The sequence below is a fragment of the Coptis chinensis genome, chromosome 3 (assembly GCF_015680905.1).
Source record: "Coptis chinensis isolate HL-2020 chromosome 3, ASM1568090v1, whole genome shotgun sequence".
NCBI lineage: Eukaryota > Viridiplantae > Streptophyta > Magnoliopsida > Ranunculales > Ranunculaceae > Coptis > Coptis chinensis.
In genome coordinates, this window is record NC_141458.1 from 102949684 (window position 1) to 102963986 (window position 14303).

A 14303-nucleotide genomic window follows, 5' to 3' on the forward strand; every position below is an offset into this window, starting at 1 on the left:
TCAAGAGAATCAATTTGTTACTTCAACGGGGCGGGGCGGGTTACCTTTAGTCTGGGTCATTCAACTTTCTTGAGTAAGCAATAGCTTATGAAGGCATGAATTGAAATGGAAATATTCAATCAAAATATTTTTAACACATTGAAATGAAAAATTTGTAATGAAATAAACTTGAACAAACTGTATAGGATCTTCCGCGTATCCGAGAATTCGATAGCAGTCATCAGTCTACGATACACGATTTAAGATATAGCCATTTCAGATGATGAAGTAGATAAAATGAACCTAAAAAACACCAAAGCAAAGACTATAAGTAGATTATTCAAACTGGTGCAACAACTTCACACTTCACATGATGCCCATGGTAAATATACTAAATGCAATCATATACATAGAACATTTTTTTTTTATCCATATTTTAGTCTAAAGAGGGGTGGGTACTCAGCAAGGGAGTTCTTGCTTGGTCATAATGATTTGATTAAAGACGGGTAGCTGTCTCTTTGATCTGAACAAAAAGAATAGCAACCCAATTAACGATTATGAGAGATTACCTGAGAGTAGTGGAGCAACAACTGGTCGATCTATTTGTGAAATACTTATTACATACAATGATACACGACACCTGTTCTCAAAAATTGCTTCTATATTTTATCTCGTATAGAAGATCTTCTTAAATCACGCTCACTTTGCAAGAGTGTTTGCACATGGAATATGTATCAAACTAAATACAGTTGTGTTATCACTCACCTTGACACCTTCAGAAAGCCTTGAGCGCACAAGCAATTTTTTCCAGTTCCCCATTGCATCATTGAAAGTGTTCCATCTACATAGTCATGAACTTGAAAAGTATTACAGTCACATGCTTCACACCCAAGTTTAGCACTATACCACCGTTAACTAATCATCTAGAGGAGTTCATGAGGTTCATTCAATTCATGGGAATATGTGGAAGTTAAGATGTGTTAGGACTTAAGGTTGGTTTCGGTGAATATGCACCAAACAAAATGTAATTGCTGAAATCAAAGGAAGCTAATAATCAAACATTATTTGTAAAGCTATTTTTTTTTTTTACGTCATTGAGGAATATGAAATTAGAAATATTCTAGTATATAGTAAGTCACTAAAACTACCAGTAGAAATATATATTGATCTACTAAAACTACTAGGAAGGACAAAGATGAAAATAGAAAAGCATAACCAAATTAAATTATCACCTATTAGTCACTTAAACTAATGAGCAGTGTCAAGAGAATCAATTTGTTACTTCAACGGATACTCTGCTTCACTTAATCTATTATATTCTTGAGAACAATTACGTAGTTCATGGTCGAGTTGTAAGAACAAATAAAATCGAAATTTTAAATAGCAAGTAACGACCAATTGTTATTTGATTGGAAATTCGTAATGCATCACCTGAATATGGTTTTAGTTTTGCACTACCTCTACTCATCCAAAAAAAAAGGTCTGCTCTATCTCTCTTCCTGTTACTCGAGTCTTAGTTTATATGAATGGAAAGTGCGAAAAAAATTGGAGTCTAAATAGAAATATGTAAATTCCAAACTAAATTTATTACTACCAGAAATCTTCCATACTCATACCCTCGAGCAAAACATTTGAAAAAGAACAAAGTAAAAAGTAATATAGAAAAGTAAAAAGTAATACAGAAACATGTCAATGCTAACCATTAAAATGATAGGCCTCACACACTCGAGCTACAATATGCAGATAAGTGTATGTACCATTCCGTATGTAGTATTGTTACTAGCATCAATCTTGCTTTGCTATGTAAAAAACCCAAAAGCTACAAAACATAAGCATAAAAGAAATCACCTAGAAATTTTGTAAGTCATCTAAAACTACCTTACGACGAAGAAATATATATTGATCTTTTGACTAAAACTACTCCGGAAGGACAAAGATTTGAAAATATCGAAAAGCATTAACCAAATTTATTATCCACCGATGTCTCTATTTTGCTTTTGTGGCCTCTTGTTGTAATGAGCTGTCACCAGAATTCTTAGGATTTGTTACTTCACTTCCGCCATGAGATTCTTGATGTTGCTAATCTATTATATTCTTTGAGAACAATTAATCTTACCCGATTTTGATGTTAACTCTCGAGTTGTAAATGAACAAATAAAACCACAAAAAGTTTTAAGCATTTTACAAGTAGATGGTTGCCGGTCTTGAGAGGGAGTTTGTTATTTGATTGTAAAGAAATATTCCGATGGAGGGACTTGCATCACGCCGGTGGATATGGTTTTAGTTTTGCACTACCTCATGATTCATCCAAAAAAAAGGTGGTGGTCTATGCCCCTCTTGCAAAAAGAGTAGACTAGATGTCTTAGTTTATATGAATGGAAAGATCATGTCGAAAAAATTGTGATGCATTTTGGAAATAGGGGTATGTAAATTCCAAACTAAATTTTCTACTATCCCAATGAGGGAAGACTCGACACCCTCCCCCAAAACATTTGTCTAAGAACAAAGGGAAGGCATCGCGTAGAAAATGTAAAAGCCTGTAATACTTTGGGAATGGAGTCTTTCAAGGTGGGAGAAGCATTAAAAGAGATCGGCCTCAAAAATTGAGAAACACGTCATGTCAATACCATTAAAATGAGGCTTGTAGAGCTAACCATTGTTTCATTCCTTTCATGTTTGACACTTTTGTTTCTAGCCCATCAATCTTGAGCTTTAAGCTATGTAAAAATGGACTGCAAAGACACAAAACAACGAGTTTGTATTTAGGAGGATAGGAATTGCCATTCAATCAAAATTCTTGTAATTGTTGCACGCTTGTCCCAATTTATCATCTTTATCAATAAAATTTCCACTTAAACAAAAAAAAAAAAAAAAATATATATATATATATATATATATATATATATATATATATAATTCCAAAGTAAATGATAATTAATCACGTTACAAGAATTTTGACTGTAGTGATTTCTCACTGATGCTTATGTTTTGTAGCTTTTGGGTATATATATATATATATATGACAAAAGAATAATAATGATAAAAAAGTTAAGAAAGCATCTAGTTGTTTTTTTCATACTACCACTTTTAAGGAGGTGAAATTTGATGTCAAATTCAATATGCATGGTTTGTTTAATCAAAGAATAATGAGTGCAATATCATCAAAATTTTGGATCCACTCTGCCTAAGAGGCAACTCCTAAAAACAACTTCCATATAAGTTCCTCAAATAGTAAGCATACTATCTAATCATCGTAATACTAACTACACTTAGTTATGTAGGGCTTGCTCAACAAACTAACAACCAATGTACCTAGGAAGCATAAAACTATTGAAAATCGATTATACTGGACAAAGTTGTTAGAGTGTTGCCATATAAGAGAGAATATAGGCTGTCACTGGTAAGATAATCATAGAGCATAAGAAAATCATATCTAGAGCATAAGATGATCTTTCTAACGAAAAAAAAATAGAAAAAGTAAGAGTAAAGTTTAGTGATCCTTCTATACTTTAGACCTTCAAATTCATCATCATCTAATGATTGCTAATATTCACATGACTTACAATAAACTATAACCAAGAATCCTACAACTGCAGAAGTTAATAGAGTCGTTGATACTTGGACGATTAAATTATTGATTTATAAAAACGGTGGAAGAAACTAACCCAAAGACCGTCATAACAACATGTAAAAATATAAATAAACCGAGACAATAAATATTTGAGCTACGACTCACTTTCAATTTATCCTCCTCCAAGTATTCCCCAACTTCTTCTCTGAGATGCAACCTGATCTCAGTTCCACATCCTAGTGGTTCGTTCCATGAATCCTCAGAGATAGCAAATGATCCATCGGCTATAAAGGTCCAAAAAAGATAACATTATCGTTAACATTGATACAAAACCACAAAAGAAGTTGAGACAAACTTCACAAAAACTTAAACGAAGAGAAAGTCCTATTGTTTATGTCTTAGATGTGGTGAAAGCATAGCTAAGATGAAAGAAGCAAGCTAAATGGAAAAAGATGTTAGTTTAAGGATGTCATTTAAATGAAGAGAAAGTCCTATTGTTTGTCTTAGGATTAGAGAAGTTCACCACATTTCAAAGCACTAGATCTCTTCAAAAGGCCAAGGACATTTGGTACCAAAAGCAATAAACTTATATGCGAGTAGGACATTTGATAGCAGTAAACTACTTGTATGAATTTTTTAACCACCAAAAGCCAAATCAGGTGCTTATCAGAAGCAAAGAGGAATTTCATAATATCTGATATTATCTAAAAAGGGGGAAAAAAATAAACAACAAATTATATTCAAAAATGTTTTATCGCCAAAATAAAAATAATAAATTGGATTGAAAAAGAAATAAAGATAACATAGTTTCTCAAAAAAGTGTGATTCAGAGAGGAAATGACCTTACTAAACATAACGTTCTCTTGCTGCAAATCAACTAAACCATCTAAGAACACCTTGCATTAAAAAGTCCATTTTCTCTTAGAAAGTTCTATCGGCAAGTCGAGACATTCAAAGCATCCTTCACCGTTTACATTCCATGTAGTTAACCGTTTACATTCCATGAATTACCATACTGTCTGTGGAAGAAAATGAAAAAAAGAACCTATTCCACTATTAGGAAAACATATTAGACATCCAAAGCAAAGTGTTTATATATGTAGGAATGTAAAAAATTAATAGAGTTTAGTATCCCCTATTTTAGGACCTATTTTGTAGTCATGATGAAATCTAAACTGTTCTCCATTGTAAATAATGTTGCACTGATAGTGTATATAGCCTACGCAAGAAAAGAATGACACACATTGCCTTTGTCTAATAAAAAAGTAATTAAAGCTCTAAAGGTGACCAATACATTCTTTTCTAATAATCTAAAATAATCTCTGCATATAATTTAAACTTTAGCTGGAGAGAGGGTGACGTGTCCACATAATAGAGAAAACCCTTAATGAAGAAGAATTTCTTTTTTTTGGTTTTGACCAAGGGTGCGTTGTTGTTTTATTTGGGTTACCCTAAATCCGATTCCTGCAACAGTTTATGTGATAAAAACTGCATGTTGGCAACATCATTTTTAGTGAGATTCCAAATAAGACTGCCGGTGCATTTTTTACTTAGTCTGTATACATTACAATCAAATGTCTTTGCTATGAAATTCTCATGACTAACCTAATACGTATTGTAGTGGAAATCCATAGTGTTTTTCCCTTATATCATGGTTTTGCATACCTATGGTCCCTTTGAAAGATGCAAGGCATATAACTTTGTAGTCTAAACATGGTGTTTGACCATTGCAGTTTATAATATTTGCCAACGGACGGATTGACATCATCTTGTAATTGAGATTGGAGGATCACCATAGCTACTTAGGCTGACCAACGCATGTCAAAAGGAAAATGACAAACGAAAAACTTTAACTTAAGCCCAAAGAAATACAAAATTAAAATGGAATACATAAACATGAAAATTAAAATAGACTAACATCACGTAACACACATAAATCAATTAAGGAGTAAAAAGGAAACATACCTGGTTTGAAAAGAGTTCCTTGGGTAATAATTTTTTTCAAATTTTCAGCATATATGAATTATGCTGAATTCTATAGTAGCTGACCCGACTCTAGCATCTCTATGTCATGAGACCTTAGTGCATTCTACATGTAGAAGTTTCAAAATGTAAGACATATAACACACAAAACAGACGTCCACCAAATAAAATATATATTACCATAAGAAAACATCAACAAAAGAGAAATATATAGAAATTTACCAATTGCAACCAAGAGAAAGAACAGTTGTGAAATTCCATCAAACCTCCATGTTACAGCAGCAAGCGACCGTCTCATCTTGCGCTTCTTCCTACTATCAAAAGACGATTCCATATTGTTGAAGGAAATACCTAACATAGATTTGAAATATTATATATTTAAGCCTAAGCAAATAATTTCTATTGCAATATAAGTTTATTATGCATAGAATACCTGTTCCTCAGTATAAGATTTAAAATTGAAGTGCCAAAGCGTAAACGTTGGTGAAGAGAAATCGTAATATAACTCAAAGCATATATCAACTGCTTCGATGAAATCTCGCATTGTGAAATGTTGCTCCCTGATGACCTTGTCTCCCATGGACTTCAAACTCATTACGGACAGAGAGCAAGCATTGTGAATCTAGGGAAGAAAATAAACTGAAATTAGTGAGAGAGAGTAAGAGGAGGGCGGCGGGGTTACATTAATCATACTTACTTTGCTAGAAATCTAAATAGAAAGAAGAGCAATGAGTTGGATATTGCATTCTCTCAAGGGTTATTACAAAAGCCAATTTGTTGTTTGACTATTTTCCGCTATGAAGCTGAAGCGGAGGATGACAATGAAGCCTTGGTAGATTGAAACAAACTTGATGACTTGAGGCTGCTTCTAACCCATTTTCTCCTTTCTTCTACACTTGCTCATTGTGAAAGCAAAAAAAAATTCAAATTTAATATAATCAATTTTCAAATCAAAGAGAGAAAAAGAGTTGTGCATCGTGTTTTCAAATGTAAATCAGTAATTTAAATAGAAAAATGTTAGAATTGAGTTAAGGTTTTCACATACCTTGTTTGTGTAAAGCGCTCTAAGAAAATCCCATGTCTCTCTATGAACATAGGGAACCACAACTAAAATCATCGCGAGACTGCAGAGAAGCCAGAGATACATTCAAGGAAAATCTTATCAAGTCGTTGCTCTATGGTTGCTGAATTCATTTATCTTAGATTTGGTCCCTGCAACTCTTAGATACGGTGGAGCCTTAGTTTTTGAGAATGACTGCTACATGCAGACCCTGCAACATTCAAAAAACCCTTAAGACTATTCCTTTTATTTCGAATCAAATAGATATACAGCAAGTTAGCTAAGCTAGATATATAAAACATATACAGAGGAATAAAAAATGAGAAAGTTAGCTGAGTTACATAGTGAAATCTCTACTATATGCTGCAATGCTGAAGACTTGGTTATTTCTTTTTTATTATTTTATGCTGTGATTGGTCCAAAATTCTAAAACTTCACCTATATATATATATATATTTTATATATATATATATATATATATATATATATATATATATATATATATATTTTAGGATTCTAAGTGCCAATAAAAAGCCAAGAAGTTGATTGCCGAACCTAATGTCAGGTAACATAAGTAAAATTAAACAAACTACAACCCCATAAAACCCATGACAACACGAATTAGTGAAAAGAATAACATGATCGCAATGGCTTAGAGAACATACTGCAAAGATAAAGAATTGCGATTATGAGTAGCTATAGAAAACCCGTTTAGGTGATTGTCAACCAAATGCCAAGTTGCCAACTAACACAAATAAAACAAAAACGACATAATAAAGTTTGGCCTATATACAATGGGTAAGAGAATTTAACGCAAAGGTAAAGAATCTACGACCTACAATAGTAAGTAATCACTCGAAATATTTGTTCTATAGATACACTTGCGAATCACTATAACTTGAAACTCAGTGGTAGGTATATACAATAGATTTATGTACATATGAAATAGAAAGATACATATGAAACTTCAGGGAACTGTCATAGATGTAAATGATGTCGAAAAAATCATAATACGTATCACACATAGTGAGGTTGCAACTGAGCAAAAACAATTATGGTGAGGCTGAAATTATGCACCTTGAAGTAAGTCCCATGACAAAGAAAGTTTAAGATTAAAAAATGACGAAGTTATACATATATTTCTTAATCGCCATGAGAAAACTACATTCAAAGAGTCGAGTTCTAAGAAATTGGTGAGTTTCAAGAAAAACTTGAAGCGAAACAAATAATGAATCTAGAGACGCTTTATTATCAGCTTATCGCAGAACGAATTTAGCACAATGTACTAAGAAATAACTGTTGACACACTGGTGTGTTTAAGCGATAACCGAATTATATTCATTGCGCACAATGGTCTCTCCATCTGCATACCATATGCTTGAAGGAATGAAATGTGCCAATTTCAGTACTAACACACTACCCATAAACACTTATATATATAATAATGGATTGGGAAAAAACAAAGTAAATCTAAAATAAAGCAATAGATAAGAAGACATATATACAAAAAGTCGAAGTTGAAAGTATATAAGTGCTAAAACATTATGAAATCAATATATGTCATGTGTACCATATAGATTTATTCTACTCTATTTTGGTTGAGTATCACATGTCATAGGATTGACTACTTAAATTCATTTATGCAATTTCTTGAGAAAGTACCAGTAAAATTACCTTCATTGCGCGTTCATTTCTACGATGAACAATTATTTATTTGCTTGCTCTTACTTGATGAGTTGATGTTACATCGGACGTCCTTGGCAGGTTTAAAACCTATATCAACAAAACCACAATTCATGAGAGTTAGTAAAACATCTCATCTCTGATTTGTGATTTAGTCATGATAAGAGAGCTATCATCTCAACTGTTAGTAGGTTTAGAAAGCCCACAAACAATGCACAATAACCTGATTTCCAATCTCCACCCATTTGTTTGCATAAAATTCCAGCTAGAAGAATCTTTGAGTTAAAGGCTAGCCAGAAAACCCATCATATAATCTATCTACTGAAAGTTTAAATCTTACCTTCTCCTTCGATTGAGTTAAGTTCAACTCCAACACACCATACATGAGTGAGATCTGCATTTAAAAAGAATAGTAATGAGTCTTATGTTCTTACAACTACAACTCACTTAACACCAAGTGGGCTAATCTATCATTGATATCAGTTAGTTGTATGAGAATATGAATTCATACTAAACTCATGACAATGTATTGTAACAAAATTGTATACTAAACGTATGTTTTTACTGTAAACCAATGTGAAATTGTGCACTATAATACAACTGATAACCACTCGTAAAATCAATTCTATATTACTATGTGTGCAGAGAGAAAGAAATAACAAAGTGTATGAAAATCAACTCATAGATTTTGTGATTGATAGCATCAACCTCGTTGGACCTGCTACTTGAGTGTTAATATTAAATCGATATTAATTAAACTGAAGTTCATGATAAATGTGTATGAAAAAGAGATTATTAAAAAAAGGAAAAAATGTGAATTCAGGTGTCTCTCTTGTCTAGGCAAAGCATCTAGAGGATGTCTAAGATGTTAGGAATCTTAGCGCCAAAGAGACTCAATGTGTCATTATCAACATAAAGGTACATATTATATAAAAAGATACATGCCTGTATATTATATAAAAAGATACATGTCTTTAGTACTGAATTAGCAATCAAGATAGGGGCAAACAACAATAGAAGAGGAATAAACAAATAATCACTGAAGTCACAAAACTATTCCTACTACCTAATTCCTACTAAGTACTAAGAGTGGCATATAGCTAAGTAGTCATAGACATTTCCCAATACAGCATCCATGTTTATTGTATCTTAGTATGTGCTAAGTAGTCCTGGATTGAATGAACGGTTGAGTTACTTAGCCTTCCAGTTTTGCTTGTCAGTTTTGGTTGACAGAGGGAGCTATGCTAAGTGTACTGTTCAAGAAGATTTATGAGAGGGTCATGGACTAAATATTAACTACTAAGATTACTACTTAAAACTTAATTTTTTTCATAGATTATTGGCAATTATGAATTTCTTTTTCTTTCTTCCATGAGCAAAACCTTTGTACTGTAGACGGTTGGACATCTATTTTCTATATGATTACATGTTAAAGCATAGCGATGCCCTTTGATGCTAAATGGATCATAACTGTAGCAGCAAACATTTTCAAAGAAAGTAGGAATCATGAATGCAAAAATGACTTGAGATAATTGAACGGTACAAACTTTTGATTTATAGAATTATATTATGTCGGGAGTGATATTTATAGAGAACAAAGATGTAAGTCAACATATTTATGCACAAATTATCAGCTTACCTGGTCAATGTTTGAAGTTGGAACAGTTTTTTCCAACCATTGCAATTGAAGCCCAGTCCCACAAAAACCCAACAGAAACCCATCCGAATTGCGAAGCCCAGTCTCAAAAAAGTCAGCACTTGTTGACTACTATCATCATACTCTTATTAGACCCCATTATCACTCTAGGATTCCCTAGCATGTTTCATGTTGCTCAAAATTCTTTCACCCGTTTATTTACTTTTCTTGTTATACTGCATCCTTTTTGCATGGTTTAGATACATCTTCCTACCAATACACAGAAAACAAAATGCAATCAAGAGTTTTAAAAAAAAAATACATAATCTTCTTTTTTGTTGTGTTGGAAACGTAAAACCCCATCACTAAAAAAAAAAAAAAAAACTTAAGCCCATAGAGATGAAAGAGATTTACCAGAATACTTGTGGCATCTTGGTCTTCTTTTTCCATTTGACTTCTTTCCAAAGCTGGGTGTTTTTGTAGAACGACCATTGATAGAATTGACATGCCTAGAGTCCAGTTTAACTTTATCTGTATTTTGAGTCAACCAGTCATAATCATCAGTTTATGTGTTTCTACCGTCGTCAAAGGACTCTCGACCATCACCCTTCCTTTCTTCGCTACCAGACTGACCTTCATTGTCAGGCTTAGTATCATCACTTTCCAAAACTCGAGCATCCAGAGAATCAATACCGTTATCGTATTCATCAGCAAACTTTTCCCCTTCATTTTCTAAATCAAAGTGGACGCCATTACTATTCATTTGCCTTAACTGCCCAACATTCTTCAAAGAAGCCTCATATTCAGCTTCATAATGCTTTAATTCATCCCTTCCAACTTCATTATACAATCCCCCACTTCTCATATTACCAACAACAGGAGGATGCTTATTACTTCCACTCCTATTCTTCACATATTCCTTGTCAACACTCTCATCTTTATTATTACCAATCTCCAACTCACTCTCATTATATTCATCATCCCTTCTCCTATCATCCCTATCCCAATATCTCGAATCCCATCCATGCGAACCCGAACCACGACCAAACTTAAGTACTCTAGAACTCTTAGTACGTGTCACATTTGTAAGAAAATCAGAATCATTCTTTAAGTCATCATACTGACCAGATAAGGATGCAACATTTTGAAAATTAATGGGTTTTGAAGAGGGAGAAAAAAACTTAGAGACAATAAAACCATTTGAGAGATTTTTGTAGGGAGAGAGAAAGTGGTGAGAGCTTTCTCTTCTCTTCACCATCTTTTTGTTCGGTTAGAGAGAGAGGAAAAGAGGCGTAAATGTTTTCCTTTTGGACTTTTCTTTTTATTTTTTTGGGACTTTCCTTTTTGTTTGGTTAGGTTACGAACAATTGAGATTGAAATTGGGAAAAGAGGGCGTAGAATTCATTTTTTTTATGCCGAATTATTGGAAAAGCTGAGGTGTCCATCCAAGAAAAAAAAAAGGGACTGACATGTTTCACTGGGAGCATTCTCAACTACTCAGTATTCATAGTCTTTGATAATTGATTGTTGAAAACTTAAACTTAAACTTATGCAATTCATGCTTCAAAAGAAACCCAACACGAAGACTTAAACTCATAACATCTTTATCTTTATCTTTACGATGTAAAGAAACTCCTCACGTAATAGTGAGGCTTGGGTCGACTGGATTTTTGTTTTTCCTGATTTATCCCCATTGCTCTTATCTACTAACATCAGCCAAACAAAATACAATACGTAAATTGTTATGTTTAACAGGGACACATATGTCATTCGATATATTATTAATTATTATTGGAGTGGGCCCAAGAAATCAGACTCAGAAACTCACAATTTTCGTACCCGTGGACTATTGCTTTTTGTCTTTATCAAACTATCTTAATTCACTATCATAATTACCCATTGTGACAAACCCTTTTCATTTGCATAGTTGCACAATTTAGTACACACGGGCCCAAAGTTTAAAAACAAAAAACACACACAAAAGTTACTGCTAATAAAAATAGTACACGTGTACATCTATTAGGTTGCCACATTTTGCACGCCAAACTCCTCCATTTTACCTATCTCATTTTATTATTATTATTATTATTTTAATAAAATTTAAAGGAAAAAAGGCTTAATTTTTTTTTTTTAATGAAATTTAAAGGAAAAAGGGCTTAATTTGAATTATTTATATATGTAAGATGTGTAATACTTTTATATATGCAAAGAAATAAAAAAAAAAAAAAAATTATGTTGAACATTAATTGTATATATCGGGCCGGCTACGTCGACATACTATTCTAACATACTATCTTGACATACCCAGCCAACTGTCAGATCTTGGGAATCAAGGTCTAGATATATTTCTAACAAATCAAACAAATTAAATGGGGGCAAAAACGACAATTTTTTTTCACAAAACTTTTCTTTTCACGTTGCGTTTTGGGTTTTCTTCCTTAAAAGAAAAACCCCATCTACATTCTTTAAGTACTCCAAGGTGGATGGAATTGGATTTGACAAATGCATAAAGCCGCCCTTGAATGAGGCCCTGTCCTCTGAAACTACGCAATTAGGCTTACAAGTATAGGTAAAAAGTGGTACATTTGTGGTGTTGGAAATCATTGTAAGGGAGGTCAGAAATTAGTCATCACTGTAGTGATTGGCAAAAACAGAAAGGGGGTTCGGTGGCTTAGTCATAAAACTGGTCACAGCCATTAAAGCTTATGCAAAGGATGAGGACGTTACTCCTTTTTGTAATCCATTTTTTTCATTGAGTATATATCGTCATATATTGCTTGCAACGTGTGACGAGCTCTTGAAGCTGTGGGACTGTGGGAGTTCAGTAGGCGTCGTGAGACATTGATTGTATATATCCATTTCCATTGTTGTTGCACATGCTAATACTTAGGAGGTTGAGGCATTAACAAAGGAGTGCATGGGCATAGTTTAGGACCTCCTTCCCTCAGGATTACTAATTATTTGTCTAAAAACTTCTACAGTCCAATGTTATTTCAAAGAAGCGGAATACACTAAAAGATGATATGGTTTATTTGGATGCAATTAATTTTGTGCTGGTAGTGTTTTATTGGTTGGGGACAATGACTCTAATCATTATGAGTCACGAAACAAATTAGCTTCTTGATTGATACTGGAATGATGTATCTGGATAAAATGTGCCCCATCTATTTTATTCCCGCTTACCCTCTTGTAGTAAGAGTGTAAGACAGATACCATGAGCATTTGCGTAACTTCGAATTCGATCGTCCTTCAAATGAATTCTCCAGAAAATAGAAGCAGTGACTTCGACAATCCTACTTTTCATTCTTTTGTCTTCCATATGATCTTCATCTCCTCCATGCAAAACATCTTCATCATCGATATTGATTGTTATTACAAAGTAGAAATAGGAAAAAGAAGAACAAATTTTTGTCTTTTTGTTTTTTGAGTACAACCAACCGAATTTATTTTGGGGCAATGGAAGCCACGTGAATGGAGAAGAAGAAGAAAAGAATTTTTCTTTTGTGAAAAGAAATTGTCGTTTTTGCCCTCTTTAATTTGTTTGATTTGTTAGAAGTATATCTGGACGTCAGATTTCACAATATCTTACGGTTGGCTGGGTATGTCAAGATAGTATGTTATAATAGTATGTCGACGTAGCCGGCCCGTATATATATATATATATAATCCATGTCCATAGCAATGTTTTTTCCTTTTCCAATTTGTCCTCATTGATATTTGCTAATTACACCACCCATACCAAATCTAATATGTGGATTGTTGTATGTAAGAGGAGTATATATGTCATTCAATACGTAATTTTTTCTTCCTTATGAAGTTGGCAAAACTGTAGGGTTTTATGGATTTGTTTTGTTTAAGAGGTTTAGGGGCTTTATTATTAATTGAATTGGAAACTTCCCATTACGTACTAAATTTAGACCAACCGACCCCACTACCAATTCCCCAACTCTTCCACTGCCTATTTTCCATCTCTAATCACATGAGACGTTTTGGGGGCAGATAATAGTAAGAAAATTCGATTTCTTCCCACCAACACCATGTAACCAAATAAGATAAAAGATGTGTTGAGTACATTAAGCATGCACAGAAATTTAAATGCAATTGTTTACTTAAAACACCCTATGTCTACCTCTACTATCGTTTCTATTATCATGGTATTGATGCTGATTTGGGTAAAATATTTGAGTTTTTTTTTTGTTTAACCGAACTTTCATCTACGCATCAGTCTATTGGGGTGATTCTATATTTCAGCCGAGCTTTTAATTGAATTGAGCTCTCATTTCCGCATCATTCTACTGGGATAAGTCATAGTTCGGCCTTTATATCTTCTTTACATATGGTCATATGCAAAATGGCGAATTTGTATGGTAGATAATTATATATCACAATTT

The 14303-nt window shown here is 33.3% G+C and overlaps 1 protein-coding gene across 3 annotated transcripts; it reads right to left on the reverse strand.

Moving 5' to 3' along the window:
- Window positions 1-49: 49 nt before the first annotated feature.
- LOC147512338 (uncharacterized) lies at window positions 50-12032 on the reverse strand. 3 transcript variants are annotated; one of them, XM_086599460.1, is made up of 13 exons: window positions 10327-12032; window positions 9916-10182; window positions 8617-8670; window positions 8268-8366; window positions 6579-6804; window positions 6231-6423; window positions 5967-6155; window positions 5756-5884; window positions 5516-5639; window positions 4393-4569; window positions 3716-3834; window positions 745-820; window positions 50-282 (listed from the first exon to the last, which is right to left on the reverse strand). In XM_086599460.1, exon 1 carries the CDS (start codon window positions 11168-11170, stop codon window positions 10478-10480), a length of 693 nt encoding a protein of 230 aa, XP_086455586.1. In that variant the 5' UTR covers window positions 11171-12032; the 3' UTR covers window positions 50-282; window positions 745-820; window positions 3716-3834; window positions 4393-4569; window positions 5516-5639; window positions 5756-5884; window positions 5967-6155; window positions 6231-6423; window positions 6579-6804; window positions 8268-8366; window positions 8617-8670; window positions 9916-10182; window positions 10327-10477. The 3 variants fall into 3 exon arrangements, 1 of the variants encoding a protein (XP_086455586.1); XR_015217190.1 differs by lacking the exons at window positions 8268-8366; window positions 8617-8670; window positions 9916-10182; window positions 10327-12032 and having other exon boundaries at window positions 50-820; window positions 6579-6887; XR_015217191.1 differs by lacking the exons at window positions 5516-5639; window positions 5756-5884; window positions 5967-6155; ... (4 more) ...; window positions 9916-10182; window positions 10327-12032 and adding an exon at window positions 5216-5348 and having other exon boundaries at window positions 50-820.
- Window positions 12033-14303: the final 2271 nt, after the last annotated feature.